This window comes from Callorhinchus milii, unplaced genomic scaffold (assembly GCF_018977255.1).
Source record: "Callorhinchus milii isolate IMCB2004 unplaced genomic scaffold, IMCB_Cmil_1.0 Scaffold18, whole genome shotgun sequence".
In the NCBI taxonomy this organism is placed as follows: Eukaryota; Metazoa; Chordata; class Chondrichthyes; order Chimaeriformes; family Callorhinchidae; genus Callorhinchus; species Callorhinchus milii.
The window spans coordinates 7,751,654-7,767,353 of NW_024704759.1; the positions used below are offsets into that span (position 1 = coordinate 7,751,654).

The window sequence follows — 15,700 nt, forward strand, 5'->3', positions numbered from 1 at the left end:
ATTTGTCTATAAATACGTTGTCACTCCATTTCACAGTAAATCCTGTGAAGTGCTTTGATATGTCTTTCCGACATGATAATGCACAATAGCAAATGCACGAGAAATTTCTATGGGTCTATGAGCTCAAAATCCCGATGTAAGGCTTGAATTCATAAATGTTTGACTCAGAGGCTTGAACTTGCAGCCTTGGGACGTCCTCCTGACCTGGAAGGCGCTATGCAAATGTAGTTTGTAAGTTATTGTTGTTGTTTGACTCAGAAATGAGATTGCTCCCAATCGGGCTGGGCTGGCATCTGCTTGAAGATGAGAACATCGGCAGTGCTGATACTTTATTTTTCATCTCCTGTTTCAGGTCCAAAAAGCTACTTTCCAAACAATTGGGAGAGATAAGAATTAAACTCACCCCTCAAAGAGCAGGCGCAAGGAAACTGATTGTGAATTTTTTCAGCGATCAACTTCGAAATATCAAGCACTTCAAGAATATTTATGTCAAACCGGCATTGGTGAATCCCTAGCCACATGGCAAAGCACCTTTAAAGTGGGCAGGATAGTCTGTCTGCCTTCTCAAAAGCTTTTCATTGATTTTAAGCTCTTGTAATCACTATCGCTTAAATCTATTCTCTCTTCCTTCGTATTTTCTGAATTACACCCTGGCAATAATCATTCAATCTTTTACATTACACATATATGTAATTTTCAGTAGATTATCGAATTATGTAGTTACATTAAATGCTTTGCAAGGTTTAAAAATAAATTTGTTTCTTTGCATTTTTTTGTTGATCCTTAGCTCTTCTCTTGCCTCCCCCCACATAAATGGTCTTGCAGTTATAATAATAACATAATACTTGTGTTTGATATGGTACCTTATCACTACATCAAAATGTCTCAATGCGCTTCGCCGGATACACTACATTAAAACGAGTGGAATTGCATACCTCAGCATGATCTGTTGCATAACGTTGCATAATTGAAATGTTCTGTTGAAAATGAGAGAGCATAACTACAAGTGATCATTGTCATACCAATTGATACCAAATCAGGCCCTGGTTCTCTAACACCCAGATTTATATGATAAACAATACTTCCATTTGGTATAACACCTTGTCGCATCATTGAGACATCTCAAAGCATTTCACAAGATTTGACTGTAAAGTGCAGTGTGTATTTGTAGGCATTCCTGGCAGCCTTCAATGGATAGGGATACCTTCACAGTAGACTGGAAGACAGAGAGGAATAGAACAGTTAAGAATGGTTAAGCTATATTTATTTAAACAACAACAACAACAACAAGATTCCATTTAGAGAGCGCCTTTCACGTCGGGAGGACGTCCCAAGGCGCTGTGCAGTTGGGTCAGAACCCGAGCAGGGGGGGAATTGGTCAGGGTGAGGGGAGGGAAGGGAGGGTCCGAGGAGGGGGTAGAGAGTCGAGAGGGGAGCTGAAGGCTCGGTCAAAGAGAAAGGTCTCGAGACTGGCCTTGAAGGAGGAAAGGGAGGAGGCAAGGCGAAGGCACTGGGAGATAGAGTTCCAGAGCCTAGGGGCTGAGAGGCTGAAGGACGATTTGGCCGAGGCTAGAGTGGAGTGGTAGATTTTGAGGAGGTCCAGCCAGATTTGTCGGTGGACCGTTAGACCAGATTTGACGCAGGTGCGTTCAGCGGCCCGCACCTGGCTCTTCAGTGACCGGATGTGATTGGTGAACCAGGGAGGAGTGAGAGTAGGAGACTCAGGAGGGGTTAAGTGCAGGTTAAAGTCGTCCAGGATGATGAAGCGATCAGAGCACAGGCAGAGAGATGTAAGAAGTGTCGAAATATCGGAGATGAAGGTGGGAGGAAAGGGAGGAGGCAAGGCGAAGGCACTGGGAGGCCGGTAGAGGAGGAGGATTTTGAGCAAGAGGAAGGAGGGGTGGGAGAGGGTGAGGTGCTCAAAAGAGGGGAAAGAGCCAGAGGAGTAGGGGGATAGGGCAAGTGGTGTCGTTGAGATAAGGGCTACACCACCGCCACGGCGGTTGGGGCGAGGGATGTGGTGGGAGGTGTAGCCGGGTGGTGTGGCCTCCGTGAGGGGGAAGGTGTCGCCTGGGGTGAGCCAGGTTTCCGTTAAGGCCATGATGTCAACGTTCTCATCAAGGATGAGATCGTTGATGACCAGGGCCTTGTTACAGAAGGAGCGGACGTTTTGTAGTCCAATGTGGAGGGAGTGGTTGACAGAAGGGTGTGTGGGAGGGGAGGGGGGTCCCGGTTGTGAGGCAGGGGTGGGGGGGATGGGGATAAGGGAGGAGAGGTTGACTCCCCGGGTCTGTGTCCGGGGTGGCTGGCGAGTGTGGTGGGGAATGGGGCAGTCGGTGTGGCTGCTGCTGGACAGCCAACGCCGAGTGCCACGGTGAGCCCGGCGGAGGATTCCCAGGCTGGAACAGAGGGAGGTTGTGGGAGGGTCAAGTGGGGATAGAAGGCGAGAGGGACGGAGAGAGAGGAGAACAGAGCGGGAGAGATGCAGAAGGGGAGGGTTTGGGGTTGAGAGGAGGGAGGAGGGAGGAGGGGGTGAGGGGGCTCGGGTCATAGCGGCAGCCATAGTGCACACGCGGGGACCGGGAGTGAGCGTTCAGGTGGATGGAAACATTATCCCATAGGCTGGGGCTGGGGCAGCCAACTCAACAGGACCATGGTGGGTCCCTGGGGGGTGGGGGGTGCAGAGGTTTTTTTTTTTTTTTTGCGCGCGCACACTCCTGAAAACAATGGTATGAGAGGAAACTGCTGGGGAAAATATTACACTTAAACCCTAACAAATATATTACTGGAATGCTGTTATTGATTATAGCAAAAACACTATCATATTTTAAATCTGAAACTATTTTCAAGACTTCATGATATTTATGGTGAAATTGCAATCATATCATCTTGATTTTCACATGGGATGATGCCAGCAACTGAAGTCTTAAATTCTCAGCCTTTTCAAAAACCTCCCCAAACCCCGCTTGAAAAGAGCTGAAGTAACAACACCTCTACCTGTAATGGTTATTCTTTTTCATTAAAGTAGTTGTATGAAAGGCACACCGTGAAACCCTGTGAATGTCTGTGAACTCCGTTAATAGAAATTCATTGGAAAAAACACCAACCAATTCAGTCTTCAAAATCTTCATAAAAAGCCTTGGAATTAGAATGGAACTGTGACTTCTGTGTGAGGAAGTACTCAATCCTGTTGTGTTATTATTGTCCTCAAAGGTACCTGACCTGAGCTAGAACATTGTCACATTGTCTGAAGGCAAGAGCTCACTCAAACATACGTGTATGTTATTAACTGCGAAAGATGTAAACCATGTTCCAGGAATTGGTCAGATTGTTGGGGGATGCTGGGCATGCTCTAAATCCTGTTTATACTGTAGCTGTAGATTTGTGCCTGTTTTACGTTTCACAGAACAACTCCCTACTGTCCCATCATCACAGCATTGCAGGAAGTGTGCGGAGAGACTTTGTGCTGTGACTTAATAATAACCCTTGTACATAACAGATACTGCGCCTGCGACTTTGAAACATCTCAAAGTAAACTTATTGTAAACTGTAGTGCCTGTGTATCTTCAGTGCCTTTGGATAAGATGTTAAACTGAGGTCCTTCTGACTATTTAGATGGAAATTAAAGAACTCATGGCACTTTTTGAAAAGAACAGGACGGTTCTCCCGGAATTCTTGTCAAAATAAAATGCACTTCTCTTCCCTCCATTTTGCTTTGTTGCAACCTATGATTCTTTTCTTCAATACTCTCCTGTCTGACTCTCTTCTCTTTATTGCCCGGGTACAATTGGCAATTGTGAGAGTTTTACTGAACTTTGAATGATTTTGCTATTACGAACTCCATTATGATTATTCAATGCTAGTGCGCTTGAGTAATTGCTATCATCTGCTGACATTTTATCATGTGTGTGTTATCATTGGACCCATGTGGAGTCCTGTAGCTCAGTGGTTAGAGCACTCGCCTTGCAAGCGAGACACCTGGTTCAATTCCAGGCAGGGGGCGAAACCTTGGGCAAGTTTCCTTACTCCACACGCCTAATAATAATCCCTCCAAAAAAAACAATAATAAATTGGTCATTTTCAATCCACGACTGTTTGTGGGACACTGCTGTGCGCAATTGGCTGCCGCGTTTCACCCACAAATAATAATAATAATAATAATAATCCTTGCATTTGATATAGCGCTTTTCCCGTCGGGAGGACGTCCCAAAGCGCTTATACAGTCAATTCACTTTATTCTATTCTTTACTCTATTCTGTGAAGCGCTTTGAGACGTCGAGAAGATGTGAAAAACGCTACATCAAATGCAAGGATTATTAATATATTATTCTTGAAGAATGAATAAATAAATCTTTAGAACTACTAGTCCTTAAGACTCGCCCATTAATTTTGCCCATTAATCAATTGTAATAAAACTTTGCTGAGTAGGACAAATCCCAAAGCCAGTGACTTGCTGACACTTTCACCTCCCACTGACCAGCCAATGGATCTCATCCTTCCAGAACAATCCCCTACTATTCCACTATCACAGTATTAAGTTGATATTTAAAGTAGTCCAGTGTCCTGGCCTCAAATACTTGTCATGACAACCTGTTCCAGTCATTAATTATCCTCTGAAAGAAGACAAACTACCTCGTCTTTGTCCTGAAATTGCCCTTTACAACTCTGAACCTATGTCCTCTACTGTCTTGGTGCATCCTCAAGAATTGATCTGTGTTTACTTTTTCAATCCCGTTTAAATTATTATATATCAATATAAAGTCCTCTCTGAGTCATCTTCTCTCAAGAATGCAGAGCCCAAGCTTTTCTATTCGTTGCTCAGAGCTCATTCCTCTAAATCGGGGAACGTCCTCATTACTCTCCTCTCCCCCATCAGCTCTAGTGCCTACTTCATAAGCCCCATGGATCTCTTTCAAGTTCCCACTTGGGAAGTTCTGTCCCATCCATGGAGTATGTGTTTCCAAACCTTGCTTGTTCAATGCTAATGTGTGAATAATTACAGCTGCTTGCTCATATTATTTCAGTTGTATGTTTTGTTTGGACTCATTGTTGAAGAAGAAATCAATGAATAGAACTAGTAGTTCTTAAGACTCACCCATATCTATCAATATAGTCCATTAATGTTGGTCATTTCCTATGTAACTGCTGAGAAGGACAAATGCCAGTGACATGCTTACTCCTGCCAGGCAGGCTGGTCAGTCATCAACAGTGTCCTCAACTACTAGAGTCCATCAAACATTCAGCCATTATCCACAATGAAGAAAATATACACACCTGAATGATTGTAGCAGCCAGAGTGAGAAAAAATGGATATCCATCATAATTAGCTTTCAAATTTCTTTCTCCAAATTATAAACTACAAATTCCGTCTGAGTCCAGATTTCCTCTTTCCATTTGAATGTTCAGAATTTGGTTAATTCTTAAAATTTATATTGATTCTTTCACACATAATACTCTTAAAAGATGCTATTAAATAGAGCTCGGGAACAAACACAAAAACACAAACACAACTTTGGGACAATTGTTTTTTGGGTAATTGGGAGATCATATCAAGCTCTGGAGAGTTGGGAAATTTAACTTGAGAATTCTCTCCCCCACCTTCAATCTAATATCCACCATTTTACTTCCCTGACTGTGTCAATGGACATCCAACTCTTTGTATGTCACTGTTTGCCCTCCACCCTCCCTGATCCCAACCCACCCCCCCCGCCACCCGACTCGGGTCCTAATCTCTGACCTGTAAACTGCTTTACAAATGTAATTTTGTATTGTATTGTTATGCTTTACTTTGCATTCTCTACTGGTGCATTTTTTTAATGGCAGTTTTTGAACTGATTTCTCCAAACACAATTGGGCAATTCAGGGAGCAGAGCATTTTGGGAACAGCTGATAGAATATGGGTTAAGATATGCCTTCCTCGCAATAGTTCTCTGATTAGGTTTTCTTTTCTAATTGGCAAACTGCGTTGAGGCTAATTCCTCAATTCTAATTCACAATGGGATTTACAGTTCAATTTAAACAGTATTTTATCAGCAGAGAAAGGCTGGAATTTTGATTAAACTTTGCGTGGATTTTTTCTTTATTTATTTTAATGCAGGTGTGAATTTTGTTCTGGAAAGGATGAGTTTATTAAGCTCATCAAATTGATGGAGGATCGTGCAGTGCAAAAAGTACAACTTGAGTGATTCAGGGAGTTGTCTCTGTGGCTACTCTCTGAGAAGATGGGTTCCACACATTCATTGCTGATTGAGGTCTTTGTCCAGTTTCTCTTTGTAGGAGTAGAATCAAAAGTTCCAAGTATGGCACATCACAGTTCTGCTAGTTTCATATGATTTTAATGATCTATAATCCTTACATTTATTATAGCGCCTTCAAGAGTGGTGACTGTGTATCCCGTGGGCAAATAGTCAGTGTTTGAAGCAAATAATGAGGTAAAATTATATTATTGGAAGATCTCATTGAACAGTAATGAGAATAGTGTTTGAGGTTCTTAGATTTGAGTTACTGTTTTGATTAACAATATTTCCCTTCATTTACATTATGATTTACATTTTAGGAGGAAAGAACAACTTGTGCTCTGCAGATTGAGGAAAGCCGCTAATAGGAATATTTAGTCCCCTCATGTTTGGTTGCTCAATTTTGTCTTTGTCTACCTCAAAAAAGCAGTTTCAAAGAATAACATACAGTTGCTGACTGTGTTTATATTCCACATGAAACTTCACCCATCCTAATGTCCCAATCCCTAAAACACCTTATTTTGCATATTTTGCACCTACTCATTCACAAGTTTCTGGGCATGACTTCCTGGATTTAAAGTATAAAGTCTACAAACTGAATTTTGGAGGAGATACAGCCACACACGGTGAGAGTGTGTTTGTGAGAGGGAGAGAGTTATTGAATCCGAGCCGATAACGGAAATCGATCTCAGAGTGAAAATGGCAAATGGTGAGTATAACCTTTTAACTACAGAAACAAAATAGTTAAATGGAAGGCGGTGGATTAATGTTATTTATTGACCTTAATAAGGGAGGGGGAGAGAATGCATCAGTTCAATCAGTGAAGAGTCACATGAATGAAAGATAGAAGGGAATTTTGTTTAGCGCTTTTTTAAAAAAAAGTTTTGGGTGAATTAAATCAATTTGCAAACAAGGAAATGAATTCAATATTCTTGCCGTGCAGTTTATGTTTTAAATCTAAATGCATTGCTAAAAAAGAAAGCTATACCGTACCAAAGTTCAATTACACACAAAGTTGAGAGTATGAACTTAGTTTGAAAAGAAAATTAGCTTTGACATTGGGGAATAGACTATTTACAATACGTTGAACATGTGTCTTGTTGATAACCGATTTGTTCCTTTTCTAGTTTTGAAATTGTCCAAAACTGATTTTCACTTTGAGCAAAATAATGTTCAGCACAAAACTAATAAGTTTGGCAAGGAGAGACTGATCATCAGACGAGGAAAGGAAATAAGCATTACCTTGCATTTTGATGGTCGGAATTATGACAAGGAAACTGACAAAATCACCTTCATTGTGAAGACAGGTAAGAACGCATCTACAGAGAAATGAAGGAACCGATTGCTTTGGCTAATGTTACTCATATGGTGATGATAAGTTTGTGTGTGTAAGTCGTGTGTTTCTCGTGGAGTAAAAGTTAGGTTTGTCCTGTGAAAGAGGGAGGCGGTAGGTGCAGAGGTAAAGGTGACGGTGAATGATGAGGGGGATTTCTGCCACCTGCACTCGAGAGTCTGTGTTTGTTTTTTGAGTGAATAGAGATGACTCTTGTACCAGGGGTTTGGAAACAACCTTAGATTTCAGGGGAACCAGGGAATTGAAGGTTGTGGAGAGATGGTCATTCAGCAGCTTGATGGTTGCTTCAGGATCTCTGCGCGTGGAAGGCTGGAGGGAGAAGAGGTCAAAGGAAGAGAGGGCATTTGTGATGGACTCAGGGGAAATTTTTTCCAGGGATGGAGAAAAATGGATTAGGGCTTGTAAGAGGGGAGGCGAATGTGGGAGAAGAGGGAGATGAGGAAGTGGTCCGAGATGACCTTGTCTGTGGTATTGATGTTGTTAATTAATAGGATAATGTCTGTTGTCCTATTTGTCCTGCTTGGGACTTGAAGTAATGAACGTGCTAAAAGTGTGCGTGAACAGTGGAGTCACATTAGTGGAATCAGAATAAAGTGGGGTGAGGGATGTATGTAATAGTTACAATGTAAGGACAAAATTCCTATGATATCCATGAACCAGGTGTCAGTCTGGCTCAGTTGGTAGCAATCACCTCTGAATCATAACGTTATAAGTTTAAGCCCTACTGATGTAGTCTAAACTGACTCACCAATACAGTAGTTGGGGTGTGACGTGTGCTGTATTATTGGAGGCGCCATCCTGTGAAGTGCTTTGGGACATCCTCCTGATGAGAAAGGTGCAATATCAAATCTAAGGATTATTATTATCATTATTAACTGTGAAACTCAGCCTGAGGTTCGCCTCCCGGTGACTCGAATAAATCAGCATACACAATATGTGAGTTGCACGAGATCTCCAGAATGTCACTGGTTATGTTTATTTCTGCTATATTGCCTTTCAGGTGTGACTGATATAGGACCAATGATTGAGTTTGAGCTGGCGGACCAGTTAAGGAAGAATGAATGGAGTGCTTCTGTTCACAAGAACAGTGGAAGTGAATTGTCCGTTATAATCTTGCCACCTGCCAACTCCATTATTGGTCACTACAGCCTAAAATGCAAGATCTCGAGTGACGGGAAATCTGCAACTGCTCAGATGGGAAAGTTTGTCCTGCTCTTCAATCCATGGTGTGAAGGTACAGTTCCTTCAAGTGAATCTCTTGCTATTAAAAAATGTTAATCAAGTATAAAGGTCACAATTCTCTTGGCTGAGAAATGGGAGTTAGGGGCATTTTTTTGTTCTTGTTTCTGGATATCACAGACCTATTCTACCCACAACTCATTTTACTGAACACAACGTACATCAAGTGGTTGGCTGTTAAGTGTTGACAGACATGGTCGTGAAATGGTGCCACTGTGGACATGGCAATATAGCCAGTGTAGCACAGTTGCTGATTAAAGTGCATTATATAAAATAAAATAATATAAGGTATGCAAGGCGAAAAAAAGCAAGATCCATCTAGTTCGCCTTCCACCTTCTTGTAGGTTGCATGCACATATGTCCCAAGTTACCTGTATACTATATCTCATAATGTCATTTCCTGAAAGAAAACTATCTAATCTGTGTTTGGAAGAATCAACACTTCCTGCTTCAACCGGCTCCCTATGGAGTCTGTTTCACAGCTTCATTATTTGTTCGCTCACTCATATAGTGTTGCGTAGATTCGTTCTGAATTTACTACCATTCAATCACAATAGTTTAAAAGTTTTTTTAAACTACTGTGGCAACCAGCTGGATTTTAGCACCTGGAGTACTATAATTAGGCTGCCCAGGAGCTGTTTGTGGGACACTGCTGTGTACAATTTGCTGCTGCATTTTGCCGAGAAAATCTACAGTCAATTCACTTGACAGTGGATACTGTGAAGACCTTCAGGACATCTAGAAGACATAAAAAGCACTATATCAAATGCAAGGATTAGTATTATTATTTATTATGATCTGCTGGGCAGAGAGGAGCTGGATATGAGTTTTCTCCTTGAACTACTTTGAGTTGCAAAGTAGGAATGACACTAAAATTTAAACTTCCCCGTATTTCTCATATTGCCCTATGCATCTCTCCAACTCAAATGAATGGTCTCCATACAACTCCTTTTCAGATTTCTGGCATCTGCAGTATTTTGCAGTAGTTCTGGGGCAAGTGATGGAAAGTGGGTTTAATAATCAAGGGCAATTTGGATAAAATAGTTAGCAATGACACAAACACTGAATGGGCTGAATGACCTCTGTCAGTGTTGAAAATGTCAGCTTTTTGGATGTAAAGTTCACCATCCATAGTGAACTTTAAATGGTGCTTCGAATATGATTTCTCTTTATAACTGTGCAACAGGAAATTCATCACAGCTTTCAACCAGCACATGATAAGGCCATTGCTTACAGAAGATTTGCACAGGGCAAAACCATTAGAAACATGATGAGTCGCATCAATTTTACACAGTACGAGTCTGTGTAATAAAGGCAGCTGAGATTCTAACATCTGCTTTGGGTTTGTTGTTTTCAATACCAGAGTAATGCTGCAGTTACCATTTATCTTGGCACGAATAAAATAGTTTGATTTGTTTCAGATGATGACGTCTTCATGGACAACAAGCTAGACCTGAAAGAGTACGTTCAGAGTGATCAAGGATTGTTATATCAGGGGGTCAAGATGTTCATCAAAACTTTAGCTTGGCATTTTGGGCAGGTACTAGCAAGCTGTCTCAATTTTTTGTTAACATTGGTGAATGCAAAGGTATTTTGTAGAGAGATGATTTATCCAAACTAAAGCTGCTTTGAGGTGAAGCAAACAATGCAGATAATTGGAGAACAAAATAGAAATTGTTTGCAATAACAACTAACACAGATTGCTACATTAGCAGTTGTACTGTCACTGGACTGTCCCACAGTGCTAGCCCTTCTCGCTCTTGCTCTCCCACTCTGCTTATCTCTCTCTCTACATCTATGTCTCTCTCTTTTCACTGCATAAAAGTATTAAGTCAAATATAAAGCTTAATTTTGCTGCAGTGATTGTGCGCATGTGTGAAGCTGTGCGAGAGCACACTAGGTTACTAAGAGGCCGGAATAAACCAACCAGTGGGTAATCAGTATTCAGATAAACGTTGTTCTGCTGTGGTATTTTTGATGCCGTAGAGCGTGATGTTGGATCAAGTATGTGTTTTCTGAAATTGACGACAAGAAACCAAGCTGACATTTACAAATTCAGAATGAGCATGTATTGTCACTGTGTTTTTTTCAACTCACTTTCAGTATGACAAAGATATTCTCGATATTTGTCTGGCCATACTGGATCAAAGCAACAATTTCCTGGCAAATCCAGCCAAGGACTATTCGAAAAGGAACAAACCGGTTTATGTCAGCAGGGTTGTGACAGCGATGGTAAGTGCTGAAATCATATTGTTGCTATTGGTGTGAGCAACGTGATAATTTAGGATTGAAATTACGGTTATGTCAAATATTATGGTTTTCCAGGATAAATCCCCTATTTTATTTCCCATTCAATAACTCGTCTTGTCATCCACCCAGGAATACCTCTCCTTCCTCCCTGTCAAAATTTTCAATTCATCACGTTCTGACTTCAAGCCAAGGTCTAAAGACATAAACTTTCAATCTTTAGAACTTTGTTCATTGCAACAACCATAATGAACATCGGCAGAGATCAGGATGTACTTGAGCATTTTATCGTCATTAGTTGCTACATGTATTCAAATGACGTAACTTTGAATGCAAGTGATTTCAGAGCTGCCATTACCTCACAAGGCAGAGGAAGAAGAAATGAAGGTGTGAAGACAGGTGTAAGTATGACTGACCACTCAAAACATTTGAGTGCTCCAGAAGAGAAGAACAAGAGGACACATGTTTAGGATTGTAAAGGGCAATTCCCAATGGAGCCCTGCAACCATATACTTCAGTCTTTGTTTGTTTCTTGTCTGTGTTACTGCCCTGCATTATAATGGTTCTTTCTTTTTTTAATGTACGTGTAGATGAATTCTGAAGACGATAAAGGAATATTGCTCGGCAGATGGTCTTCGACCTACCCCGATGGCGTGAATCCGTTGACATGGAATGGAAGTACTTCAATCCTTCAGCAGTGGCATGAAAGTGGTTTCCAAGCTGTTCGCTATGGCCAGTGTTGGGTATTTTCAGCAGTAGCCTGTACTGGTACGTAGGGAAATAAGGGCACTTTTTGCACATTCAGTTATCTTCTGTTTCCATGGCTTAGGTTTTAAAATTGTTGGTCACAGGTGGCCTGAATGAATAACATCAAATTTCACTTGTGTGGAATGCTATCTTGTACTTGTGATTTCTTCCAGTTTTCCGTTGTTTGGGGATTCCTAGTCGCCCCATTACAAACTTCAACTCTGCTCATGACACAAATGCAAATCTGGAAATCGACTGCATTGTGGATATGAAAGGAAAAAAAATTCCTGGTGCATCAAGAGACACGATATGGTAATTTTGCTTTCTTAGTGTATGTAACTTTAATTTAGCAAGGAATTTACTAAGGAATTTGATAAAACGCCTTAACACACATCGTTTAGATGTGGCAAAGCACTTCAAGATTTATCGTAAAGTGTGTTGACTGTGTCTTTGAAGGCAAACCCAACAATGTCGCACTAACAGCCTTGAAGTGGATGACCAATTCTATCTTTTAATTTTCCTGCTTTATTGCATGTAACTTTCCTGCGCGAGTAAAGCACAAGTTACATTTCATTGTTAATAGGCCAACAATCCTGCTCAGAGAGGTTGCTTCAAACACTAATTTTGTACTTCAGCCAAGAAATTAAGAATTGTTCATTCCAACTGTTCTCTTTAATGTGGAAGGAATTTTCACTGCTGGACTGAATGTTGGATGAAACGACGTGATCTGAAACCAGAGTTTGATGGATGGCAAGTACTGGATGCAACTCCACAGGAGAAAAGTGAAGGTAAAGATGGATAGCTTGGGGGTATTTATGGGCACTCTGAATTGTGAGAGCTCTGTAATGTTATGCGCTTGGCGAAATATATTCACCTAGGAAAAATATTGGTGCCTTTGAGAACTGGAGCCAGAGGTTTTCCATAGTTTTTTATTAAGTAGTTGTCATGAATAAAACAATTGTAGATCATCATTTGGTGCATTTGTCACAGCTGATGATTTTGACAAAGAGTATCCACAGTATTGCTTTGCTAACAATGTGAGAATAATGCATAATAAGAAGAAACCTTATATTTAATATAGTGCCTTATCACGTCTTCAAGACGTCTCAAAGCACTTGACTGAATATACTGTAATGTGAATTCACTGTGTATATTGTGGGCGAAACGTGGCAACCAATTGCACACAGCAGTGTCCTATAAACAGTTGTGGATTGAGTGACCCTGGTGCTCGAATCCAGGTCCTCTTGTTTGCCACGTCGCTGCTGGACTCCACATTCATCTGAATGATACTTATTTAACAAGCCTTTAACATGAAAAATGTTTTAAAAAATGCTTTAAAACCTTGATATCAAACATACTTTGATGTCCACTTATCGTGGAGTTGGCATTTTGTTAATATTCACTTGGATTTGATTCAGGTATCTATTGCTGCGGCCCAACCTCCATCAAAGCCATCAAAAATGGACACATCAATGAGAAATATGAAACAAAGTTTGTTTTCAGTGAAGTGAATGCAGATTATGTTACATGGTGTTTGCTTGAAAATAAAAGCCTGAAGAAAATCAAAGTTAACACTTATTTAGTTGGCCAGAACATCAGCACAAAAGCTGTGAAGAAAGATGATCGTGTGGACATCACCATGAATTACAAATATCCTGAGGGTAAGGAGGGATGAGAAAGGAGGGTTCTGTATTGGCATAAAACTGTGAATAATAAAATACACATATTTGCGTTGGTTACAGTAAACTTATAACTAGTTACTCAATTGGGAATATTTATTTTACAAAGAATAAAAGACAGATATAATACATTTAAATAGTGTCTTTCATGTCAAGATGTGCAAAGTGCAAATTGAAGCTTGTGTTGTTCACTTTTAAAACAACTTCTACTGGGCTAACATATTCCTCTGTCCTTTAATCTCAAGGCTCCTCAGAAGAATTGCAAACTTACAACATTGCAAGAATTGAGAGAATAAACATTGAACCTGCGGATAAAGAAATGTATCTGAAAGTGATAACTCCCATAATAATCACGAATGGTTCCGATCTTGACATTGAGATATACCTTTCAAACAAGACCGCAAAGGAAAAATATTGCAACATAATGATTACTGCCCACACCATCTTGTACAATGGTGAAATATTGAAGAAATGTGGCAAGAAAACGGAATCTAACTTGCTAATTGGTCCAAAGAAAGGTAATGTGCCAATGTAAATAATATGTGTACTTTACGAATGGAAAAGGATGGGGGAATGGATGCTGGTTTGACATGAGTACTGTAGTAACTGATTAATTACACTTCAAAAATGTGACATGCAGTGGTAGGTTTGGATATAATTTTCTGGAAGTAAGGAGAGGAAAAGGATATTTGAATTTGACGGAAAGCTACCTCAGATTCCCATAGGAGGCTTCATATGTCTTTGGGAACTCAGCTTCAAGGACATCAGTTGATTATATATATTTTATATAATAATAATAAATTGGTCACTCAATGCAGGGCTTTCACTGTTGTGTTTTGCCCACAAAATATATAGTCAATTCACTTTACAGTTTGTTCTGTTTAGCGCTCTGAAACCCTACGTTGCGTGGAGCCCGCTACTTAATTACAACTTTTTGTTGTGGCTGTTGAATAGCTTTCAAACCTCTCGAACACGTGATAAGGTACTACATCAAATGTAAAGATTACTACCAAGGATTATTTTTGTTCCACTCACATCCTCAGTTCGCTGTTTCCCTTTTGCAACTTACATTTAAATCACAATGTTGACTTAAACTTGCTGAATGTTTGACCAGCTTGCTGTAAAAAGAGAACAAAAACATTCACAAATATGTGCAATTTATAGCATAATAATAATCCTTGCATTTGATATGGCTCCTTATCACATCTCCAAAGCCCTTCTAAGGATTTTACTGTAAGATGCAGTGACTGTAGAATGGCAACCAATTTATACACATCAATGTCCCACAAACAGCCATGATGTGATTGACCAATTTTATCCAGGACGTCAAGAGTTATTCCATACTCTTTTCAAATCTTTAATGTCCCCCTGATCAGGTAGACAAGACCTCAGTTTAACGACTCTTCCACAGTTTGCCATCTCCAAAAAGCCAGTGTTTCCCCAGCAATGCATTGGAGCATCAACTCAGACTGTGATTACATCTGCCTCTGATTTCACAGAGGAAGCAGATGTTCCAATCATGCCACATAGATAACAAGTCCTCTATGAGTCAAGAGTCCCGTTGACTGAGTGCTGTGTGGTGTGCCAGTGGGATTGTAATGAGAGTATTTGTGTGCAAGGTTAAATGAAACGTTTCAATCAAACTTATCGCTGATTCTTTTAGATATGATTTTTAACCTGAAGGTGCTGTACAATGAATACAGCAAGTCGATTTCTGCACAATTACTTATTATGATATCAGTAGCTGCAGTGGATGAAAATAACGATATGTTTACCACCAGAAAAGTGATTTCGCTCAAGAACCCAAAGATGGGCATTCAGGTAACAATCGCTCTGAAATATGAGGACTGATAAGACCTCCTCCTTCCTGATCAATCTGCCCTCCACATGCAAAATCATTGATCAATCAGACATCAAATGCTGTATGCAGCTTTGTGACCAATGTGATACATTACACAGCTCCTAAGACTTATTTCCATGCAGTTATCCCCAAACAATCAGAACTTGAGAAATTATGATGATTAAGAATAACAATCTTTGCATTTAATATAATATCTAAAAAGTCAAACAGTGTTTTACTAAAATTCCCTGTAGAGTGTAGTGACTGGATCTTTCTAGACAAACTCGGCAGGCAATTTGCATACAGCAGTGCTACCCAAACAGCCATGATTTGAATGCCGAATTTCATCCAGATGATT

At 40.4% G+C, this 15,700-nt stretch overlaps 1 protein-coding gene across 1 annotated transcript; it reads left to right on the forward strand.

Moving 5' to 3' along the window:
* The first annotated feature begins 6,935 nt into the window (after positions 1-6,935).
* On the forward strand, positions 6,936-15,353 carry LOC121850388 (protein-glutamine gamma-glutamyltransferase 2-like). Its single transcript, XM_042341943.1, has 11 exons — positions 6,936-6,945; positions 7,364-7,543; positions 8,591-8,824; positions 10,251-10,369; positions 10,933-11,061; positions 11,667-11,844; positions 11,997-12,135; positions 12,508-12,611; positions 13,242-13,484; positions 13,748-14,020; positions 15,166-15,353. Exons 1-11 carry the CDS (start codon positions 6,936-6,938, stop codon positions 15,351-15,353), a joined length of 1,797 nt encoding a protein of 598 aa, XP_042197877.1.
* The last annotated feature ends 347 nt before the right edge of the window (positions 15,354-15,700 follow it).

What these genes read in the sequence shown, in the direction of transcription:
- LOC121850388 (XM_042341943.1), top strand. An exon ending in GCAGGGTTGTGACAGCGATG is followed by an intron (nt 11,062 to 11,666) that starts GTAAGTGCTGAA and finishes ATGTACGTGTAG; the next exon opens with ATGAATTCTGAAGACGATAA. An exon ending in GCATCAAGAGACACGATATG is followed by an intron (nt 12,136 to 12,507) that starts GTAATTTTGCTT and finishes TTAATGTGGAAG; the next exon opens with GAATTTTCACTGCTGGACTG.